Genomic DNA, 23,818 nt, shown 5'->3' on the forward strand with positions numbered 1-23,818 from the left:
ATTAGAAACTTTGTTAAATAGAACCTGTCCAATTTTCCTCACCTTCCACCTCCCTCTATGCTGGAAAAAATATTGCTCAGTTTCAAGGACTCAGACAGCATTTCTGCAATATATAAAACCATTTTACAGTCCCTCCCTATCAAAGATCCAAGAGGACAGTGGGAAAAGGATCTCTCAGTAAACATCTCAGAAAAAGAGTGGAAGGTAGCAATGCCGAGAATTCACTCGAGCTCCACATGTACAAAGCATACAATTATTCAACTTAAAATTATATATCTGGCACATCTGTTTCATTTAAAATTGTCCAAAATGTTTCCAGGGCAAGATCCAACCTGCGAACGCTGCAATCAAGTTCCAGCCTCACTGGGTCACATGTTTTGAGCCTGTACCAAATTAATATCATTCTGGACCAAAATTTTTAAATGCCTTTCAGACAGCCTTGGTGTCGCAATCCCTCTTAACCCATTAACAGCTGTGTTCGGTGTACTCCCAGAGGGGCTTAAAGTGGAGAAGGACAAACAAACTGTGATTGTCTTTGCTACACTATTGGCATGCAGACTTATTCTCCTAAACTGAAAGAATCCTAACTCTCCTCTTTAAAGTCAATGGGTAACTGATGTTATATATTATTTGAAATTGGAAAAAATCAAATTCTCACAGAAATTTTTCAAAACCTGGCAGGATCTAATCAATAACATTTCAGAATAAGCTTTTAAAGCACAGGGGAAGCAGATTCTCTCCCCATTTCTTTTTCTTCTCCATTTATCTTTATTCACTTATTCATTCATCTATTTACTTATTCTTACTAGCTTTAAGTTTTATTCTGCTGCCCATGCTCTCTTTCTCAGGGGTGGGGGTTGATTTGTTTTCAATCCTATTTTTGTAAAATTAATCTATTTGTATGGAATGTTGTGTGATTTCAATAAAATTATTTAAAAAAAATACATTTTCAAGGTTTTAAAAATACATATTTTGGAGAATGTTTTTTTATACTGGCTAAATGTAGTAATATGAAGTGGTACATTTACCAAAAACGAATGAATGAAAGATTAATTTCCTCATTTACAATGAAAGCAAAAGGTTCAGAATAAAGTTGCCATGTTCTAACAACTATTTGAATGCTTCTTGACATTTTGATATTATTTGCTTTCGTATTCTTCCTGTGGGGAAAGATGTCTTATTATAAAGGCTTTAAATAATAAACTTAACGGAATTCTACAGTAAATCACAAAAAACTGTTTCAAATAAGTTTCCATGTTTAGTTTCGCAACACTGAGATGTAGCCTAAATTGGTTATAAGTAATAATAAGTAAAGGATTTTCTCAGGTCCTGCATTTTAAAAGCAATGAAAATGCAGTTATACTAACCTTTTTCCTGATAGCTTCTTTACGCTGGGCATCAGTTTCATCTAGAGAAGAATAATATTGGAAACATATTATAAATATATAAATTACCAAAAACCCAAGGAACTGTTCCTTTTTTCCTTCTAACCCAATACATTTCAGACAAAAATAAATTTCTGTGACATGAAACCTAAAGAGGGCCTAAGGGCTCATTTATACTTCACGCGACGCATGCTGCAGCGGACGCTCCTGCTACGCAAGCGTTGAAGTGTTTATACTTGCGCGCGTACTTTACGTAAATCTGGAGGAGTCCACCAGGTGGCAGTGTGAGATATTATCACGGTGAGGACATGTTTGGCTTCTCTGTGTTGTGAATTGCCTAAATCGCCTATTAAATTCCGATAACACCTTACCGCAATATCTGTGAAAAGGATGTTTATTGATTAAATCCATCAATCCAGGGATGTGTCCATTCCAACAAGCATTGGGCACGACTGAGAAACAATCCCTGGACGAGGTCTCCGCTCATCGCAAGGTGAATACAAGCACACATACACTAGCGTCATTTTAGCGGCACCAAATCCCCAAATCTGCTTATCTTTGGAAGGAAACCGGAGCACAGTGTGGAATACAAGCAGGAAATACCAGCAACGTAACTCCCTGCAAGACAGCAGTGCTACTGCTCCACCGTGTCACCCCATGTGTGTAATTATTAACAGTATTCATTATTTAAACGAAATTATATGTAAAATGTAACATACAAACTTTAATGCATTTCATCATGAAAGTGATATCAAGTATGAATCTAAAGATTCTAAATGTGCAGAGAGTTGGAATATCAGACATTTAATGTGTTCTGTGTGGTGATCTTTTGCTGCTTGCCGCAGCTGTCAGGTCCAAGAAGCTCGTAGCGATTAAAAACTGGGATGACGTTTACGACCGTCTGCTTTAATGATAAAGTAAACTACGAGGTTAAAGTGGACAATTCGAGATTAAAGCCGAAATTTCCACTTTAAATCACAAAATACACGTTTTCACCGTGTCCTTTATTTTTTTCTCAGTGGTTCAAATATAACGCTATACATTGTGTTGCTGTTGTTAAGTTGCAAAAATAAAAAAATTTAAAAAGACGACACAAAAGATGGTATGTGAGACTTTTAAAATGTATCGTGTCATTACGATCGGGAATATGCGACGCTTGAATATAAAAGCACCACGAATGCATCTGTATGTCGGCATTTTGCTTCAACACTTTGAACCATTCATCAAACAGCAAAGCGCGCATCCATCCATCGAAGGATCTCCATAGAGGCTTGCTGTCACATGTAGATAGTAAACAGAGACTCTGGCGTCACGTTCCGACTTTTAGCACACTCGCCCCGACTTTTGCTGGTACTGCAACTCGCGCACGCGTCGCGTTAATTTCTGAGGACCTGCTCAGAGGACGCGTGAAATGAACGCTGGGAACGCGTGGCAGCCATGATGCGGACGCGTACGCGTTCTGAGCGTGAAGTATAAATGAGCCCTTAGATGACTCTGCAATCATGGGGTGTAAAGGTGGTGAGTAGAAGGAGGAATACATAAGTCCAGTGAATAACTTTGTTGACAAGTGCTTATCAAACCATCTGTAGCTCCACATTAGCAAAATAATATCAAAACTGTTCTTATTCCGGTCTACATTCAAGATGTAAAGGTTCAAGCGACTAAGCTATGTATAGTATGTATGTATGTGGTACAGCACCTTGACAAAAATCTGTACTGGGTTATAAACGGCTAGATTTATCTCCATTCCCCAAGGCAGCTCAGGTCCTTTGGTATAGGAAGAACATTTTGGAATATTTTATATTTTGTCCTGTGCACTGGTGTTTCCACATGTCTCCGTCTATCCAAAGGAAGTACATGTAAAGTTAAATGTAAATTCTGAATTGACCAAGTATAAGCAAGTATGGGTGTGTGTGATAGTGGGTTGTGGGATGTTAAGGCACCCCATCCAGAATTTATTTATTCCTTACATCTTTCGCACACTGACTCCCCATGATTTAAAAACTGGATATGATGGTTATAGGTTGAATGAACAGGTGGATTATACAACAGTTTTAAATGATATGGTACCAATAATGCAGTAAGGAAGGAAGAAAACCAGGTAGAATAACTACCAGACTTTTTAAACAGTATACTGAAAACGATGTTGGAAAATAACCAAAATACATTAACATGTACCATACTATGAGTTCAGATAACCGCAAAGAACTAGGCTGTACAAATCCATGAGATTATAATGAAATAAACAAAAAAAGAGGATAATCTACTAATTTCTATGAAATTGGTTTTAGCATGGTTTTAAATAGTCCAACTTGGCTACACTGAAAACTCTAACACTATTTGTATCTAATAAAGTAGAGAAAGAAGTCATGTGTATTGTACAAACCATATTACACAAAGATATACTGTACAGTACATGCAAACCTTCACAACCTGAAAGAACCAATTTCAAATCTTGTATGGGACAGATGCCATCTTCTTCTTCTTTCGGCTGCTCCCGTTAGGGGTTGCCACAGAGGACCATCTTCTTCCATACCTTTCTGCATCTTGTTCTGTTACACCCATCACCTGCATGTCCTCTCTCACCACATCCATAAACCGTCGCTTAGGCCTTTCTCTTTTCCTCTTCCCTGGCAGCTCTATCCTTAGCATCCTTCTCCCAATATAACCAGCATCTCTCCTCTGCACATGTCCAAACCAACACAATCTCGCCTCTCTGACTTTGTTTCCCAACCGTCCAACTTGAGCTGACCCTCTAATGTACTTATTTCTAATCCTATCCATCCTCATCACAACCAGTGCAAATCTTAGCATCTTTACCTTTGCTATCTCCAGCTCTGTCTCCTCCTTTCTGGTCAGTGCCACCGTCTCCAACCCATATAACATAGCTGGTCTCACTACCGTCCTGTAGACCTTCCCTTACACTCTTGTTGATACCCGTCTGTCACAAATCACTCCTGACACTCTTCTCCACCCATTCCACCTTGCCTGCACTCTCTTTTTTACACCTCTCTTCCACAATCCCCATTACTCTGAACTGTTGATCCCAAGTATTTAAACTCATCCACCTTCGCCAACTCTACTCTCTGCATCCTCACCATTCCACTGAACTCCCTCTCATTTACACACATGTATTCTGTCTTGTTCCTACTGACCTTCATTCTTCTCCTCTCTAGAGCATATCTCCACCTCTCCAGGGTCTCCTCAACCTGCTCCCTACTATCACTACAGATCACAATGTCATCAGCAAACATCATAGTCCATGGGGACTCCATTAATCCTACCGCAGACCTCACCACTGTCACACTTCCCTCGTACATATCCTGTACAACTCTTACGTACTTCTCTGCCACTCCCGACTTCCTCATACAATACCACAGCTCCTCTCAAGGCACCCTGTCATATGCGTTCTCCAGGTCCACAAAGACACAATGCAGCTCCTTCTGGCCTTCTCTAAACTTCTCCATCAACATCCTCAGAGCAAACATTGCATCTGTGGTGCTCTTTCTTGGCATGAAGCCATACTGCTGCTCACTAATCATCACCTCACTTCTTAACCTAGCTTCCACTACTCTTTCCCATAACTTCATGCTGTGGCTCACCAATTTTATTATTATTACAGTGGAACCTCAATAATTCGGTTTAATGACCGGCGCCAGTCATCCGGATAATCAAAAATCACGGATAATTGAAAATAATTCTAAAAATTCGCAAATGCTAGAATAGGTGCTGTACAATGTAATTCTTACCTTTCTTGTGATGTTTATGAAGTTTTCTTCAAAAAAATAAGACAGGAGACGCTGCTTTGTGTTCTAGCAGCGCTTCAATTATATTGACGTGTGGAGTTTGCTAAGTGTTAGGATGTCACTAAAATTTGAATCTGCTTCCTGCTCAAGAAAGTCTAGCAATGTTTTGGCACAATTTAGCACTTTTGCAAGCGAAACTTTCTTTTCTGAAGGTTCGTCTTCAACCGCGTCATTGTCACTTTCTTCTGGCAATTCTGCACTTGACTTCGCTTCCACAGCAATGGCGTCATTGTGTTTCACTTGATATGCAGGCTGATCATTATCAGAGAGTAGCCATTCTTCGATGTTTTCTTTGTCAACGTCTTCAAATCCATTACATTTTGAATTTCCTCCAAAAGAGATGCCGCTGTTATTTCTTGGCTTTCACTGTCATTGACGTTTTCAACACTATCCATCACATCAGGGAACAATTTTTCGCCATGACTTTCGATAGGTTAAGTTCGGCATGTCATCCCAACTCTCTGAACATGAGAAAATTGCGTCCTTAATTGTCCATTTCTTGTAAAACTCAAGGAGATCTCCATCTTCTTCCAAGACTGAATGGAGTAAAGATTTCCTGTAACAACGCTTGAATGCTTCTAAGATGCCCTGGTCCATAGGTTGCTTAAGCAACGTCATGTTTGGAGGAAGATATGCGACGAAAATCTGGTCATCGCTTGTTTTCAGGACATTTTCGCTAGGGAAGGTGCGTTGTCCAAAAGTAACACAGCTCTTTATGGCAAATTTTTGGAGCATAAATGGCCTCGAACAGAAAACCAATCTTTAAAAATCTCTCTGTTCATCCATGCTTTTGGTCTGATTGTAGTAAAGGACAGGAAAATTGCGCATTTGTGTTCCCTGAAATGATCGTGGATTCTTAGACTTTCCAATGCATACGAGTTTCAATTTGTGCGAACCACTTGCATTAGCGCATGATAGCACTGTTATTCGTTCCTTACTGGACTTCTGACCTGGAGCAGACTTTTCTTTTTTTGATACCAGTATTTTTGACAGCAAAGTCTTCCATTACAAACCAGTCTCGTCAGCATTATAAAGATGATCAGGTGAAAGATCATGAGCCTCGACAAGTCATTTAAATTCTGTTACGTAGAGAGCTGCAGTGTCAGAATCACTGCTTAGTTTCTCACCTTGTCTGTCTAATTCCATGGTGAGATTTAAAACATTGCAGCCATCCTTGAGACGCAGCAAATGGTTCTGGAATCTTCATCTCACAGTGAAACCATTTCACTTTTTACAGCAGCAATGGCCCGGATACAGGACATTCCTCTGCACGTTTTTGCTTGAACCATTCGAACACAGCGTTATCCAGATCGTCAAATTTTGAACCCTTTGTTGTCTTGCACGCACTCGTCCCGTTAAATGTATCGGATGAAGTTACGAACTTGTAGAGTTCATCTTTCTTCCGAACAATATTACGCACTGTTTGATTTCCAATGTTAAATTCCGATGAAAGCTTAGCAATTGATTCCCCCTTTTCGGCACACGTTCAACAATTTTCAGTTTCGTAGCAACTGACAAAAAAACTCTTTTTCTTTTCACTCCCGCACTGGACCCCGACATTTCAGTACAAACTTACGCGAAGCCGCTTTCTAACCTCGAGGTGCGGATGCCAACTGAATGAACTCTGAACAAGGCGTCACCTACGCGGATGGTACGACCCATACACAATCTTTTCCAAGAAAAGCGTTGAAGCAGAAGACAAATGTCAAAACTTACAGACGACTAGCAGTTGTCGGAATTTGGAAAAAGGGGAGGGAGAGTGTTTGGAACGAGTCCTCTGCATCGGATTAAGTCTAATGGTTTTTCACAGCAGGGGATCGCCTGGCTGGTGCACAAATGCTATACTTTCAATCCTTTTAGAATAATTCTCAGAAACCCATCGACAAAGAAAACTTAAGCTGTGACACACGAAGTGTACATTCCTGAAGTTGGAATTCTTGGCAGCGAAATCTTGGTGGTTTTTTTTTTTAGGCGATCCAGGATAATCGAATGCACGGTTAATTGAAGACTGGATAATCGAGGTTCCACTGTATTATTTTACATTTCCATCTTTATCCTTGATCACCCTAACCTGCTGCACCTCTTTCCCAGCTCGGTCCCTCAGTCCAGCCAATTGGTACAGGTCCTTTTCTCCCTCCTTAGTGTCCAACCTCTCATACAACTCATCATACGCCTTTATGGGACAGATGACATCTAGTGGATGTTATGTAATACTTTATCAACCAAAATAAGTATGGTGGTTTTCCACTTTAGTGAGAATTCATCCAAATTCTGCTGACTAGAAGGGACAGCTACTCTTCCTTTATGCTCTATTTCTAGTAATTACAACAAGGCAGTTTGAGAGCAGATCTTTGCAGTAGACTGTTGTCTTGGATCAAGTGTTTATTAACTTGTTTACAATGTCACTAATGCATTTATCTTCATTCAGTTGACAAGTTTCTCACCAGAACATTTAGCTGTCATGTAAACAGCTCTAGCTGACAAAAAACATCTCTTTATATTTGGTGGTATATTTGTAGAACCTGCCATGCAATCCTTATAAGCCTCTGTAGCAGCTGATGAGAAATTTCACTTATGTATGGCACTCACTCTTTCTAAGTAAAGAAAGAAACCAAAAAAAACAAAATAACTTTAAATTAAAGACGGAATGAGTGACTAATTATAAAACTGAATGGAATGAAGTCACAATAGTTCCCATTACTGAATGTGATAATTGCATTATTTCACTAACCTGTAACTGAACAAGTTGAATACAATTCTTTTCTCTATGTTGTTAAAAGTCTCTCAAACACTTATCCTGACAATTAATTCTTGAATTCATTAAACTCAAATCCAGTTATTTCAGCACCTAGTTTCACTTACTTTGTTGTGTGATCCAACAAAGTACAGTTGCTTTTGTAATAACAACTTTGAAAAGTAAATATTTAGCACCACTGTATATAATTTTACAACTTCCATTTTCAATTTCTTTCTAGTATTTAAAAAAATCTACCCCTAAATAATCTAAGAAAGCATTAGCAAGAAGCAGTAAAATTCAGCCTCAATAAAAAAAAAACATTCATTATCTATCTGCGCAAAGCATGATCAGACTTAACACAAAGTAGTATATCTAAAATGTACCTGGTTCCAGACCCTAATTGTGAGAGATGTCACCAGGAACCTGATTCACAAGTTTTGGGAATGTCCAATTTTCAAATGTTAAATGAAAACATTTTTTCTTATTAATTAGACAATCTTGGATTCACAAGTATCCTTAACCTTTTGATAGTATTGATTGGATTAATACCCAATGAAATATCAATATTTAATGAACTGTCATTTGTGATACTTTCTGCTACACTGACGGCACATCAATTTATCTTTATTTTTTATACAAACAATTCTAACCCATTCATCATAACAGAAGTAGAAAACAAATTAAACTAAAATAAAGAAAAAATGTGATTAATATTAAGAGGAAAAGTGCAAACATTCTTTAGGAGATGACTTGCACTTATGAATGCTGTCCTCAATTACTTAAACATACTGAACCTCTACTAACCTTTTCAGATGCTTAAAATTCTTTTGAGTGATTACTTCATACTAAATCTTCATTCTGTATTCTTTAGATGGATAAGGGAAGAATCTGATCATATCTGAATTCGATGTGGCAGTGAGTGTCTGCATGACATGCGACATGTCAAAAGTAATTCAGTCTTTAAAATCAATATAAAACACTATATTAATCAGCTTCAGTGAATGATAAAGCAAACAAACAGCATTGTCTCCAAGTGAATATATAATCTTACAATGAACAGCAGGGACAAAGTGTTCCAGTGACTGACAGTACAATGAAAGAGCTGCTGCATAGTCCCCAGACTGATCTTTACTAACAGCTTCCACAACCAGCATAGTCTGTAAGAAAAAGAGAAATGAAAATTGCAAAAACCTTTTGAAAATATATGTATATAAACTAAAAATCCTAATAAATTGTTAAAAGGGAAATAAGTAAGATAAGCATTTTTGTTACTCAGCTCAATGCAATCTTGTGAGACTCATATCTAAGCCGCTCAAGTCCCCTTAGCTATTGTACTATAATGTACATGCAGACTTCTGCTTCACAGTTACACAGTCTGGGTTTGAAGTCAGTCTGTGTGGGGTTGACACATCCTTCACCTCCCTGTATGTCGATTTCTCTGGGGACTTTGGTATTCCTCCCTCATTCCAAAGATGTGCATGTTGGGTCAATTAGTGACTCTAAACTGGACCTATCTGAATGTAAGTCAGTGTGAGCATAAGCATACCCTGTAATGGATTGGCATCCAAGGGATGGGTCTTACTTTGTGCCCTATGTTGCTGGGTAAAAACTTAATGCACAAGATAATAGTGATCCTATAAACCTATAAACAGCACTAGTGGGTTAGAAAATCAATGGATAGAAAAAAAGATTAACCTATTTTTCCAAGACAGAAGCAAAATCAAAAACACTTCAATCCAGTGCTGGTGGATTTGCATTTCAAATACCTGACTTAAATCCAGTTATCAATGATAACTAATTGCCAATGAAGTTAGTATAACAAAAAGGATCTTGAAGCAGCATGTGTCACTGACAAGCATTAAAAGAACTGCAATGGCAAGAGGTGAGCTACAAAGGTATATATATCAATGTAAACTTAAAAGAGAGATGTGAATAGTGACTAGTAAAGGTCAGACTGAGCAAGGACATATCAAGAGGAAGGCATGAGGGAGATCACTATAAATTAACATACATTTCTACTGTATTAAATCCCATTCTCCAAGTCATGAGCTTGAGGGCCACTTTTGGAAAATAATAGTGGGCCAAGGCAGGCATGCCCAGATGCTAATCGTAACTGTTTTATAACAGCAGTAAACAAATTTTCCTTCTTTGTCTACTTTATTTTCCCCATCAACTTCTCATTTTTAGTATTTTTTGAGAAAAAGAAACAGACAGACAATGGGCAGATATTATGGCCCTAAACATAATGAATGTCTAACTTATTAGTGGGTTGGCTGACATCGCTAATGGCAGGCTTGTGAGAGCTCAGTGTAAGGTGCTTGCACTGGCTGAGATCCTCCTTTGTGAGGCAATTTCTATGCTACTTTTTAAATTAGATTCATTATTAAAAATTTCATCTCACAGGTGTAGGTAGAAGTAAACGTAATCAGAATGTAAGTGGCAAATTTTTTGCAGTGTATTGCTGTACAGACTGCATCTAACTTGGCCTTGATTATGTTGCTGTTCCGTAACTCAACCATCTCCAGCTAAAACAATGTCTCATGGTTACAGTTTTGGTTTTAGCAGGTTATGTACCAGGACAGCGACAATGAAAAGGTTTGGGAAAAATAAAGAGCATTTCACTCAGTATTCTAAAGTGATCAAACAGTGTCTTAAAGTTCTTGATGAGACTAATATGTAGTGCTACCATAATATAAGGTGCCACCTCATTAACAGCATTAATAAACAGCATTCTCCCCTTTTGGTCAGTCAGAAATCTAATATTTTATATGAAAAATATATAGGCATTCTGAAAACATACCACCCAAATATAAAAAATGCGAATCAACATTACAACAAGTAAACTTTCTGGACACAACATCAAATAATGGCCCAGCACTCCCCCAAACAAATAAACTGAACTCAAATTATATATTTTAAAGACACAGAGACACAGGTACTGCTCTGCAAAAAAACACTCTATCCAAACACACATTTTGGGGTTTGATAAAATCACAAATAATTGGATTTCATAAAATCTAAACAGAGAGACATGACTTTGAGAAGGCCACAAAAATTGTATTCAAGGTACAATGTACATTCAGGCACACATTTCTTTTCTATGACATGTAATAAGATAGTCATAGAACAAAAACAGTGAGACAACAAGCATGTAAAACCACCCATAATCTCCTACTCCAAATTGAACATAACAGCAAACTGTAGGGTGACAGAAAATGTCACCAATGCACCAAAAAGCATAAATATATCCACATATTACAAGATTATCTCAACCTATAAAAGAAAGAAAAACTTGAAAGGCTACATAGCTAGAAGTAAACTGTCCCCACTAAACACAACTGAAAGACAGAGAAAGAGGCATTACCAGAAAAAAAAAATACTCTTAAGAAAAGAAGAACAGAGGTGACATACAAAATTATACAAACATTAACTGAAAACACAAAAAAAATGTACATATGCAATGCACTACAAAAAAAACCTAGCATATAATTTACTACAGTGGTGTGAAAAACTATTTGCCCCCTTCCTGATTTCTTATTCTTTTGCATGTTTGTCACACAAAATGTTTCTGATCATCAAACACATTTAACCATTAGTCAAATATAACACAAGTAAACACAAAATGCAGTTTTTAAATGATGGTTTTTATTATTTAGGGAGAAAAAAAAATCCAAACCTACATGGCCCAGTGTGAAAAAGTAATTGCCCCCTGAACCTAATAACTGGTTGGGCCACCCTTAGCAGCAATAACTGCAATCAAGCGTTTGCGATAACTTGCAATGAGTCTTTTACAGCGCTCTGGAGGAATTTTGGCCCACTCATCTTTGCAGAATTGTTGTAATTCAGCTTTATTTGAGGGTTTTCTAGCATGAAGCGCCTTTTTAAGGTCATGCCATAGCATCTCAATTGGATTCAGGTCAGGACTTTGACTAGGCCACTCCAAAGTCTTCATTTTGTTTTTCTTCAGCCATTCAGAGGTGGATTTGCTGGTGTGTTTTGGGTCATTGTCCTGTTACAGCACCCAAGATCGCTTCAGCTTGAGTTGACGAACAGATGGCCGGACATTCTCCTTCAGGATTTTTTGGTAGACAGTAGAATTCATGGTTCCATCTATCACAGCAAGCCTTCCAGGTCCTGAAGCAGCAAAACAACCCCAGACCATCACACTACCACCACCATATTTTACTGTTGGTATGATGTTCTTTTTCTGAAATGCTGTGTTCCTTTTACGCCAGATGTAACGGACATTTGCCTTCCAAAAAGTTCAACTTTTGTCTCATCAGTCCACAAGGTATTTTCCCAAAAGTCTTGGCAATCATTGAGATATTTCTTAGCAAAATTGAGACGAGCCCTAATGTTCTTTTTGCTTAACAGTGGTTTGCGTCTTAGAAATCTGCCATGCAGGCCGTTTTTGCCCAGTCTCTTTCTTATGGTGGAGTCATGAACACTGACCTTAATTGAGGCAAGTGAGGCCTGCAGTTCTTTAGACGTTGTCCTGGGGTCTTTTGTGACCTCTCGGATGAGTCGTCTCTGCGCTCTTGGGGTAATTTTGGTCGGCCGGCCACTCCTGGGAAGGTTCACCACTGTTCCATGTTTTTGCCATTTGTGGATAATGGCTGTCACTGTGGTTCGCTGGAGTCCCAAAGCTTTAGAAATGGCTTTATAACCTTTACCAGACTGATAGATCTCAATTACTTCTGTTCTCATTTGTTCCTGAATTTCTTTGGATCTTGGCATGATGTCTAGCTTCTGAGGTGCTTTTGGTCTACTTCTCTGTGTCAGGCAGCTCCTATTTAGGTGATTTCTTGATTGAAACAGGTGTGGCAGTAATCAGGCCTGGGGGTGGCTACGGAAATTGAACTCAGATCGGATACACTACAGTTAGGTGATTTTTGAACAAGGGGGCAATTACTTTTTCACACAGGGCCATGTAGGTTTGGATTTTTTTTTCTCCCTAAATAATAAAAAACATCATTAAAAACTGCATTTTGTGTTTACTTGTGTTATATTTGACTAATGGTTAAATGTGTTTGATGATCAGAAACATTTTGTGTGACAAACATGCAAAAGAATAAGAAATCAGGAAGGGGGCAAATAGTTTTTCACACCACTGTATATAGCTGAGAAACAGGAAACAAAATTAGTATTAGGCTTGCACATAACATATATAACATCCGGAAAACAAAAACACTGAAACATACTTAGTAGCACACTTTATAATGTGCAGCCTGGACTCACTATATATTTCAGTCATGGAAACAAATCAAAACTGATTGAAAGGAGAAATAATAGATAATTTAAGTAAATGGTTCTAAAAACGAAAAAATGTTCTACAACAGACTAAATTAAAAATGCTACGGGAACCCCAGTGTGCAGCAGTGTGTGGCCAGTGAATTGTTCCCATACTAGTGTTTAAACTACATTAGCCAGTCTGTTATCTACAAATATGAATACATTCTAAAACCTTCATCTCAAAAAAACAAGCATCACTCACTGTATGCAGATATGTGATGCTTTTTAAAGCAACCTTTTTTTGGCCCTGCTCTTTTATTTTAAGAAGCAAAATTGTTTAAGTTGGGTAAATATTTGCCATTTGCTCTGGATTATTTTTGTTGCTGTCTCTAAGGATAACACTCTGATTAATATTTCAATAATTTAATGTGGCACAATTTCACAAATGCTTGTAAGAACATTTATTTACCGTAGATACTCGCCTATTAGTCAACCTCGCAGATAAGTCGAGTGTATTGGTTAAGCCGAAAATTATGAAATTTGTTATGACCCGCGTATAAGTCGAGGGTAAAGCTTGACAGCCTATTAAATTCTTTGAATTTCATAATTATACCCAATGTACCTGGGCCCAGACTTTCAACATTTTAATCTTTGAAGAATTTTAGTAAGCCAAAATTAAAACTCCAAAAACATTTTTATTCATTTACTTACAGTTAAGAATATTTCAATTAAATTCATATTCAAATCCCTCGCATATAATAAAGTGGCCCTAAGTGTCTTCTTCAAATCCTTCAAAGTCTGACTCTTGTTGGGATCAGAGCTTAAAATAGCAGCCTGACATTCCAGTTATACTGAATGTGGGTGGAGTTGTCGGGGTTTTGGGGGGTGGAGTTTTGGAATTGAGTGTTTGTTGATGGCGTGGTGGGGCTCTTGTGTTTTTGGTCTCTGTTAAGCTAAAACAGGCACCTTAAAAAGAAGGAGATAATAAAGTCAACCATTGAGCAGTCAAGCCTTGTGTGTCACTCCCTGCTGTAAATTAGGAGAAGGGAACTCAGGGACTGGGTTTTACCCCAGAGCACGTTGCTCAGGCCCTGGAGCTTCACACCACTGGACACGAAGAAGGAGAAGCTACCCTGCGTCACCCCGACCACGGTCCGGAGACAGGCAGGAAATGTAACACTGGGGGCTCATCCGGGATTATTCTTGCCAGCACTAGTGAGTGACACGAAGCTTGTAAAACTGAAAGAAAATTCGTGCATTCTCTCGGTGGAGTGTGTAACTAGGAAACTGTGAATGGCGACAAAACTAGGGGTAGACGCTGACCTGGAAGCAGAGTTTTCGAAAGTCACCGCAATTAGTACCAACCCCTTTAGGACATCGACCATGCAAGAGGAAACTATGTCCCACCGTTTTCCACTAGTAAACTGGGAGAAAAGTGTCGAGGATGGGATTGTCGGACGTGAACATGAGCGCCATTGTAACCCTTTCGTACAGACGGCATGGACCGAACTCCGAGAACATGCGAACTCGGTCGCTATAAAGCCTGAACTGTTTTGTGAAGAGTATTACTCGCCGATTCGACCACACACCTCCGGTACCAATCCGTTTATTTCGTATGTAACAAACGAAGATACTTATGACAGCGGGATCGAGACCCATTCATTGATATTGTGCTTTAAAATCCGGTGCACCTTATGGTCCGAAATACAGTACTGTATGTTTCTGGTTACCGCCATCTACTGGCAGTGAATGATATGTTTGTTATCCAAAACCTGCAAAAGCTAATGCTCAAATTCAAGTGCGGTATTTCACAGTTTAAAGAATTATTTAATAAAATTAGTGTTGCCCCGTGGATAAGTCGACTTTGTGTTTTTGAATGAATTTTAAGGCATACATTTTTCGACTTATACATGAGTATCTACGGTAATTGTAATGGAGAAAGCATAAGACTGGAGATTGAGAAGCTAGTTTCTAGTACTACTAGTAATTTTTACTCCTTTTGTATGAATTTTGGGTAAATTTAACCCAAAAAAAAGAATTTTATAACTATCCCTTAAATACAATTATGAATAGTTTGAGAAAATTTCCATCTGAAGTGATGAAAAGCGCATAGTCAATATAATGAATACATTTTTTTATTTTTTTACTTTTCATTATCTGCGGTGGACTGGTGCCCTGCCTGGGATTTGTTTCCTGCCTTGCGCCCTGTGTTGACTGGGATTGGCTCCAGCAGACCCCCATCACCCTGTGTTAGGATATAGCAGGTTGGATAATGACTGACTGACTAACATTTCATTATTTAAAAAAATTGTCCCTAATTACTTCAGTAAAGGAACCAAATTAAGTTTTGAATTCAAGAATATTTCAAATGTTACCTTTGTCTCAGAGGTTTAAGAGAACATTAAAATTGTTCAGCTCAAATCCTATTTTAAAAATAAACATTTTGTTGTATTTTCATGAGAGTAACATAGCCTTAACCTGTATTGGAAAGGGCAGCTAATATTATTGAAAAATAGTAAATGCTATAATCATTACATTTTTGTTAACAATATATGGAAAGGTTGAATAAATACACACTAAAACATATGCAAAAAAACAAAATCTTTATCTTAATGGCCACATACTGTTCTCTCTAATTTGGAAGATTTATGAATGCTGAAAATTACACTTATTATTTTATAATCTGAATTTTTACTGCATACATGTTGCTTAAGCTGCATATGAGTCGTTAGGTGAATTTTTTACTTTCTTTTTAAGACAGTGGAAACTCACAGCTTTTCCAAGACTTTCAGCAGAAGGCATATGTTCAAGGTCAACGAAGTTGTGAAGGAAAAACTCTGAAAATGATATGCGGACATCTGGATCTCTTTCTAGAAGCCTTAATAAAAGATCCCGGCAGTCTCTAGAAACCAAAATGCCTGGGGGAATCTTAAAGACAATAATATTGCAACAACAAATAAAAAACAGTGATGAAAAATCAACACAAGTTATTAAGTATATGTTGATGCAGCAGCCAGCAGTAAATACTGAATGCCTATGAAAAATAATTTAAGTAAAAACCATATATATGTAAAATAAATGCTCCAGCATCAAAGATAGTGTATATGCCCTATCAGTTTGTATACACCAAGAAATTTTAGTCATTGATACTAACGAAGACATCATTAAATTCATTTTAAAATATACCCAAGGCATTACTAATGTTTCTAATGGATATCATGCTTGAAATGACTGATTTTTAATTATTCACATATGACTGTAAAGTCCTATTTCTAGTAGCCATTCCTTCAGTGTCCTAAACTCCCTTAGGTTATCCTTAATTAATCATGCATAAATGCTAATTGGTTATTAGAAAAATTTTGTAACTACATTAGCACCCCTGAAACCTGTTATTCTGTTCACTTGGGTGGCAAGGTACTGGTATTCCTAAAATTCAGTTTTGGATTCAATAATGGGCAAAAAAAAAACAAAAAACAAAAACAGCTCTTCCAAGAAACTAGGAAAGAAAAGGAAGAGGAAAGCCAAAATGCACAACTACACAAGAGGACAAAAACATCAGTCTGTAGTATGAGAAACAAACACTACATAGGTCATCAGATCATCCTTAAATACACTCCAAATACCTGTGTCATCTGCAACAAAGAAACGATGATTCCAAGATTCTGACCATAATACGCATTTCCAGTCATATTCCACCCAAATGCTTTTTCTCTGAAACTCTGTCAATAAGGCCAGCATCTCAAAATCATCTTTTCTTGTCATTATTATCCAATAATGGATTCAATGAGGTTATCAGAAATAAACTTGAAGCATTAGGATTAAAAGTTAAGATGGAAGTAAAAACTTAGAGGTAACTGTTGACTGTAACCTGAATTTTAAATCGCATATTCATCAGACCACTAGGACAGCATTTTTTCACTTAAGAAACATAGGAAAAGTTAGACCTCTTATATCATTGAAAGATGCTGAGAAATTAATTCACGCTTTTGTTTTCATTCGACCGAGTGTCTCCTTAGAATTCCAAAAGCAAAACTTAAAAGAAGTGGTGAGGCGGCCTTCTGCTGTTATGCATCTAAAATCTGGAATAGCCTGCCAATAGGAATTCACCAGGCTAATACAGTAGAGCACTTTAAAACACTGCTGAAAACACATTACTTTAACATGGCCTTCTCATAACTTCACCTTAATTTAATCCTGATACTCTGTATGTTCAATTCATTATAATAACTATTCATGGTGACTCTGAAATCTGTACTGACCCCTACTCTCTCTTCTGTTTCTTTTTCTGGTTTCTACCTACTCAAAGCATCATGATGCTCCAACATTGATGGACTAAAAACCAGAAGTCTACATGACCATCATCACCAAGTCCTTCCGTGAGAACCTGAAATACAAAGAGGACTGTTTCATTTATGTTAGGTAGAATGCCCAGAGGGGACTGGGCAGTCTTATGGTCTGGAATCCCTGCAGATTTTATTTTTTTCTTCAGCCATCTGGAGTTTTTTTTTTTTCTGTCCTCCCTGGCCATCAGACCTTACTCTTATTCTATGATAATTAATGTTGACTTATTTTATTGTCTTACTGTGTTTTTTATTTTTCTATTCTTTATTATGTAAAGCACTTTGAGCTACATTTTTGGTATGAAAATGTGCTATATAAATAAATGTTGTTGATGTTGTTGTTGTATTATAAGAAGTAAATGCCATTAGAAACATTTGCAATGTCTTGGCCACATTTTAAACTCATTTTAAAAACATTATGCTAAAAAAGGGTATCACTTTCTATCAGAAACATGAACATGTCTGGGTGTGTCCATACTTTTGACTAGTAATATATATATTAAAAATATAAGGGCAGCTAATAAAAACAACATGCAAATCTTTACCTTCACTACTGACTCAATATTTGCAATAATAAGGGAAGAAAGTTTCACATGTATTATGTAAGACAAATATATAAATCCTTGCAACAATAATAAAATGTCCCTAAGAACAATAAGATTAGGTTGGATAAACTTTATTAATCTCATTAGGGAATTCAACTGTTAAAATACTTAATAGATCTTTTTAAAAAGCAAAAAAGTTAATTTTGAATGAATAGGTCATAACAGATGGCCATAAAATTGCCATGACAAGTAGTAGTATACTGTACTACTTGAGGCATTCTAGCCCCCTTGACATTAAACAAGTTAAGAGCAACCATTATAACAAAGACCATAATAGAATCTAAATAGTTTGCAGGTACCTCAATTGGCCTGTTGCTGCGAATCTTCTCCTCTATCTCAGCATAGGATCGGGAAGCAAAAGGAGGATGACCAAATAATGCTTCTATTAAAGGTGAAATATAAATATAAATGTTTTAGTAAAACAGTTATATTTTAATACAATTCTGACACAAAAAAAATTAAATAAAAAAATGTACAAGTAAAAATAATTTGTGGAAGACTTTCTCATGTACTTTTAAAATAGTTCTTCTAAATATCTAGAAATTAATAATTCTTAAGATTATTATACAAAGTAATATTTTAGTAGTTATACAGTACTACTAAATAAAATAAACATTCCTCACAAATGTAATCATGTTTTCTTAAGTCAATATGGCTAATCAAATGGTAAATCGCCATCAAAACAGATTCCATAACTTTTTAAACATTAGTGAATACTTCTCAGAACTTCACCATTAACCTTCATCCAAAAATCAATGTTTCTGTTTTTCTGCCTTTTATAATAAACTACTTTGAGACCAACAAGTGAGGGAAACTGTATGAAACCACAAGTTTTGTGTTTGAAGAGAAATCAGTAAGCAAAATAAGGCAAATAAAATATTAGAAGGTTGACTAGGAAAGTGACAGACTATATTCATTTAGCCAGGTCAAACTATACATTTCCAATAACTGAGGGTTTCTATATATTACTATTTGATGACTATGTACTACAGGTTTCCTATGTAATATCTCTCTATTATAAAAAAAAAAATCTTTGGGAGGGAGACAAGACGTGATCTTCTCAGGAGACAATTTGGTCTGCAAGAAGTCCTGCGAGAGACACTTTAACTTGCTCCTAGCTCTTAAAACAATGAAAAGTGACATGCAAAACATGACCGCTTCTCCTTGTGTGTGTTCAGCCACCCTAACCCCCCTTCACAACGCGAGCGGCAGAGACACGAAGTGGCAAAAGTACAGCTGCTGTACAGGCTTTTAAATGATTGGGCAATGAGAGAAGCAGAGCAGGCAGCAACAGTAGCAGAAAGACAGCAGATGATCCGATGGCATCTCCTTAGCATGCATTCAGCTGCCAATTTCCCCCCTTGATAACGCAAGCAGCATTATACGTCCTGTGAGAAAGAGATTTAACCATGCCCGGGGCTGGAAATAAAGGGCAAGTATTGTTTTTACAATGTCATGCGAGACAAGGCAGTGAGACATCATTTGAAACAAGTCTGCGGAAATTTAACCTAGCAGTTGTTGGATTGCTTTTGGCAGACACCCTAATGTGCTGCCAGCTCATAGAACAACAACAAGCAAAACACGCAGCTCTCCAGCAGCAGAATGACACCAGATGATCTGACAGCATCTCTTGAGCGTGCGTCCAGCCCCAAAGTATATATTTAATTGTTAATCTCAACTTATACAGTGCTGTTATTTATTCACTGGGGTCAGTCAATGGAAGTCTTGTCTCCCCTCCACTCCTATTTGAGGTTTTAATGGACAAGATATCTTGAAATAACTGAACATTGGTGTGTATTAATTCTGGAGAGCTGTTTGCATGTGTTGTTGTACTGTTGGCCTCTTTAGACTAGGAATTCACACATACACTGGATAACCATACAACTTAGCGTGATGCTATCAAGATGAAAGGACTTTCATCAGAAATAAATAGATAGAACCATCATTTGTTTGGTCTTGGTGACGTTAAGGAGTGTGATGGTGAAAAAGCGAGATAGACAGTGCTTTCCAATAACAGTAGTATTGACATTGTACGGTAACAGAGTGAGGATAACCATTTCTTGTTCCAAGTTCACATTTGTGGTTTTGATGGCCTAACAAAGGTAAAGTGAAGTAATCACAGTCATTATCCTGTTACAGAACTGTGTTCTTTTTTATATAAATTTTAATAAACCTATTTCTGGGCTGAACATAAGTCACTGTATGTCATATAATATTACAAATATATTCCAGCTCAAATGTCAAAACAGTATCAGTGTCAGCATCCAAGAATATATTTCCACATAACTGTTAGGTTGTGACAGAAGGGATAAGATTTCTAGACCAGTGCTGAAATGAAGTTTCTGAGCTGGGATGATGTACTCATTCTCCATAATACACTGATGAACTCAACAATAAAGGAGGACCACAGAGTATAACAGGTGATCATATGGATCAAGAGGAGAGAGCTGGGGCAATTTAAGCATGCCTGGTGTACCAGACATGGCTCAATGAAAGATGATCATTGCTGTCCTCTGCATGCCAGAAATTCACCGATTAGAAGCTAAAAACATGTGATGAACATGCCTATAGATGCAACAAGCAGATAAGGAATGAAGAGTGAAATGCTAAGCCTTACAGAAAAAAATGTCTAAGTCTTTTCAGCACACGTACTTCTGTTCACTTACTTACCATAAAGAATAACACCAACGGACCAGAGGTCAGCACGAGCATCATACTGCCGATTACAGACCATTTCAGGTGCCATGTAAAGTGGAGAACCACGGAGTACATGTCTCTCATCCCAAGGAGACATATACTGTGCAAAGCCAAAATCTGAAAAGAATTTAAAAATGATAATCATTGAGATTCAGTTACTAACACTGAGCCAAAGTCAAAATAGCTGATCTATTAGCCAGTGATCCCCTAGGATGTTGAGAGATATTTCACATTATCTACAGCTCCAAGAACCTTAAAATGTATAAAACATCCTGGTGCAAAAAATGATTGGTGAACTGGTTCTAAAGATATTCATGGACAAGGCCCCAAACTGAACAAGGCGATCCATGCAACAACATTTTAAAGTTGTAGTGTCTGATGATTAAATCAGAGACTCGTCCCAGACATAAATCAGTACCTGTTCATAGATGCTTGAAACACATAAATATACAAGTCAGTGAAAGGAAAATCTTACAAGTTCAAAATGAACATCTCACTAAGCAATCAAAACAGCTTTCTTTCATGGAAAACGTTTGCAAAGAAATCAGCCCATCTTTGATTAACATCTCTGGTTATAAGATGAAAATGAGAAGTCAAGCTGAACAATGGTGGCTAGCAAAACAACTCAACCACTCAAATAAGCATACTTCTAGAATGTCGTCCAGTAGGGCTTTCTGCATCTTTGTCAATTATGTTCTATCAGCTGAGAAGTCATTGTGTGCCACTGAAAGCTTAGCAAGTTGTGACAATGCCATTTTAATTACACAATGCTGACATCTGCAGGAGTGTTTCCGGTATACATCATCCGATACCGTATTTAGTAATATACTGCAATCTCCAAGAGAAATCAAGCAAGAATTTCATTAAACTATGAACACATCACAAAAAAATTACACTTGAACAAATTATAAAGTCCATAGATTCACAATTGTACAATTACAGTCTTAAAAATAAAGGTGCCAATCGAAAACAAAAATGGTTATTCAGGACGTTGCCACAGTGGAATTATTTTTAGTTCCTCAGAGAACCAACCATATGAAGGTTCTAGAAAAAAAAACTGTATTTATTTAGGTCCATTATATATTTCATATATAACCATGAAAAGATGATAACAAATTTGTTAAATACCTATAGGTTTATTATTTTAAGAGCACCCTTGCTGCATACAATAACACATCCCAAGTTTGGGTTTTCTTGATCTGTCAGTATCCCACCAGGTAGTCTACTACTTATTAAAGATTTTTGTTTTGTCTGCATATTACAAACCTTTTCAAAGCCAGATTTTACATGTAAAGAACCAGTCACAAAATTAAGTGGTTCTCTGTCAAGCTATAGTTCTATAAAGAACCACAGAAAACAGTAAAGAAACATTTTGGAGCCACTGTTCCGAGTACAGGCTCAGTATATTTTATGTCTTGAAAACTGGGACTGACAATAAAAACAAAATATAGTAAGTACAATACAGCTTTCATGTACTGTATTAGCATAGCTCTTATGAGGAAAGGGCTGTCTACCAGGATGTTAAAACAAATTCTGGTGAAACTACACACACATTTCTGTCACCACCGCATTTGTGACATTTTGCTTCTGAATAAATAAAGCGTAATTTAATTTAAAATGCACATTTTATCAGGGGCAGTAAAGTAAAAAAAAAAAAAAAAATCAGTACCTGCTAATTTAAGCATACCACCACTTAGTAAGATGTTCTGAGGTTTAAGATCGAGATGAGAAATGTTTCTTTCATGAAGAAATTTCAAGGCACTGGCTAGACAATAAAATAAAAAATAAAGACAGATCAACTGCTTGAGATTTCATATTTGGTTGATAAAAAATAATAAAGGAAATGTATTAGAGGAATTAATGTACATCTAACATTCTCACTTACTGAAAATGTCTTCATTTAGTATTTTATCAACAGATAAAATATTCATTCTAATTTAAAATAAATAAATAATTTACATTATTACTTATGATTTAAAGTATATTAAGCTTCCAAGATAATGTTCAATGAAACAATGTAAAACTGGATTGTCTTTGAAATATACTGTAAATTTGTCATGTCACTATCCTGATGATCTCTTTAACACAGTGTCATGGAAGTATTTACTTACCAAGCTGTTGCAGAAAACGACGCGCAACGTGTTCAGGCAGAAGGCGCCTACTGTGGATAAAGCGAGAGAGATCCCCTCCAGAGCAAAACTCCATTATGAGGTAGATGTTTTCACTATCCCACTGTAGATGGAAAACTATAAAGAGTTAACCTTGAAACAGAACACAATTTTTCAAAGACTTCAAGAAAGACAGTTTATATTTTCTTCTTAAAGTCAGTAGTAGGGTGTCGTAATGTGTTAGCCACTATGAATGCAATGAGAAGTCACGCAAAATGACCCCTTTTATTGGCTAACTTGAACACATTACAATATGTAGGCTTTCAAGGCAGCTCAGGACCCTTAAGCTTGTATATTGTAATCTGTTCAGTTAGCCAATAAAAGGTGTAATTTTGCTTGATTTCTCCTTGCTTCTTAAAGTCAAAAATGTATACATCTGGTATTTATTTATGTTATATACCATAGGAATAAGAAGAAAGGCAAATAAAACCAAAAACTACCTCAGACGCTAGCCAAAATTCCTTTACATGCTACTCATTTACAAGACAAGGAATATCATCTACAGTGGCATAAGGATAACCTTTTAGATACATATCCTAAAAATAGACATGAAACAACTATTGTCAAGGACAAAAAACACTAAGAAAATGGGATAAAAAAAGACACTTAAAATCCAATAACAAACTATGGAAATTAAGTAGGTAAAATGCATTTACTGTATTGTTCTTAAAAAAAAAAGAGAAAAGTAATTCCTTTTGTAACAGTAAGAACTACATTAGGTAAAACTTATGTTAACAGTAAGTTAGAGTATACTGTATTGTAAGCTTTGATCATGACTAATAATGTTTGAAATTTTAAAATCATTTTAAATAATACCTTTTATATAGACAGTGGCAAAGAGGTTAGCT

The 23,818-nt window shown here is 36.8% G+C and overlaps 1 protein-coding gene across 3 annotated transcripts in view; it reads right to left on the reverse strand.

Annotated features, from left to right (window-relative positions):
* ulk3 (unc-51 like kinase 3) overlaps window positions 1-23,818 on the reverse strand; it is a 77,998-nt gene that overhangs the window by 48,468 nt on the left and 5,712 nt on the right. For 2 of the 3 annotated variants that reach the window (XM_039773187.1, XM_039773185.1), the window contains exons 3-9: window positions 22,914-23,034; window positions 22,472-22,567; window positions 20,776-20,919; window positions 18,405-18,487; window positions 15,933-16,088; window positions 8,980-9,085; window positions 1,368-1,408 (exon numbers count right to left, since the gene is read on the reverse strand). In XM_039773187.1, the coding sequence (XP_039629121.1) occupies window positions 1,368-1,408; window positions 8,980-9,085; window positions 15,933-16,088; window positions 18,405-18,487; window positions 20,776-20,919; window positions 22,472-22,567; window positions 22,914-23,007 (720 nt within the window). In that variant the 5' untranslated portion in view covers window positions 23,008-23,034. The remainder of the gene's footprint in view (window positions 1-1,367; window positions 1,409-8,979; window positions 9,086-15,932; window positions 16,089-18,404; window positions 18,488-20,775; window positions 20,920-22,471; window positions 22,568-22,913; window positions 23,035-23,818) is intronic. The other variant, XM_039773186.1, reaches the window with a different exon arrangement.

Source organism: Polypterus senegalus, chromosome 12 (assembly GCF_016835505.1).
Source record: "Polypterus senegalus isolate Bchr_013 chromosome 12, ASM1683550v1, whole genome shotgun sequence".
Lineage (NCBI taxonomy): Eukaryota > Metazoa > Chordata > Cladistia > Polypteriformes > Polypteridae > Polypterus > Polypterus senegalus.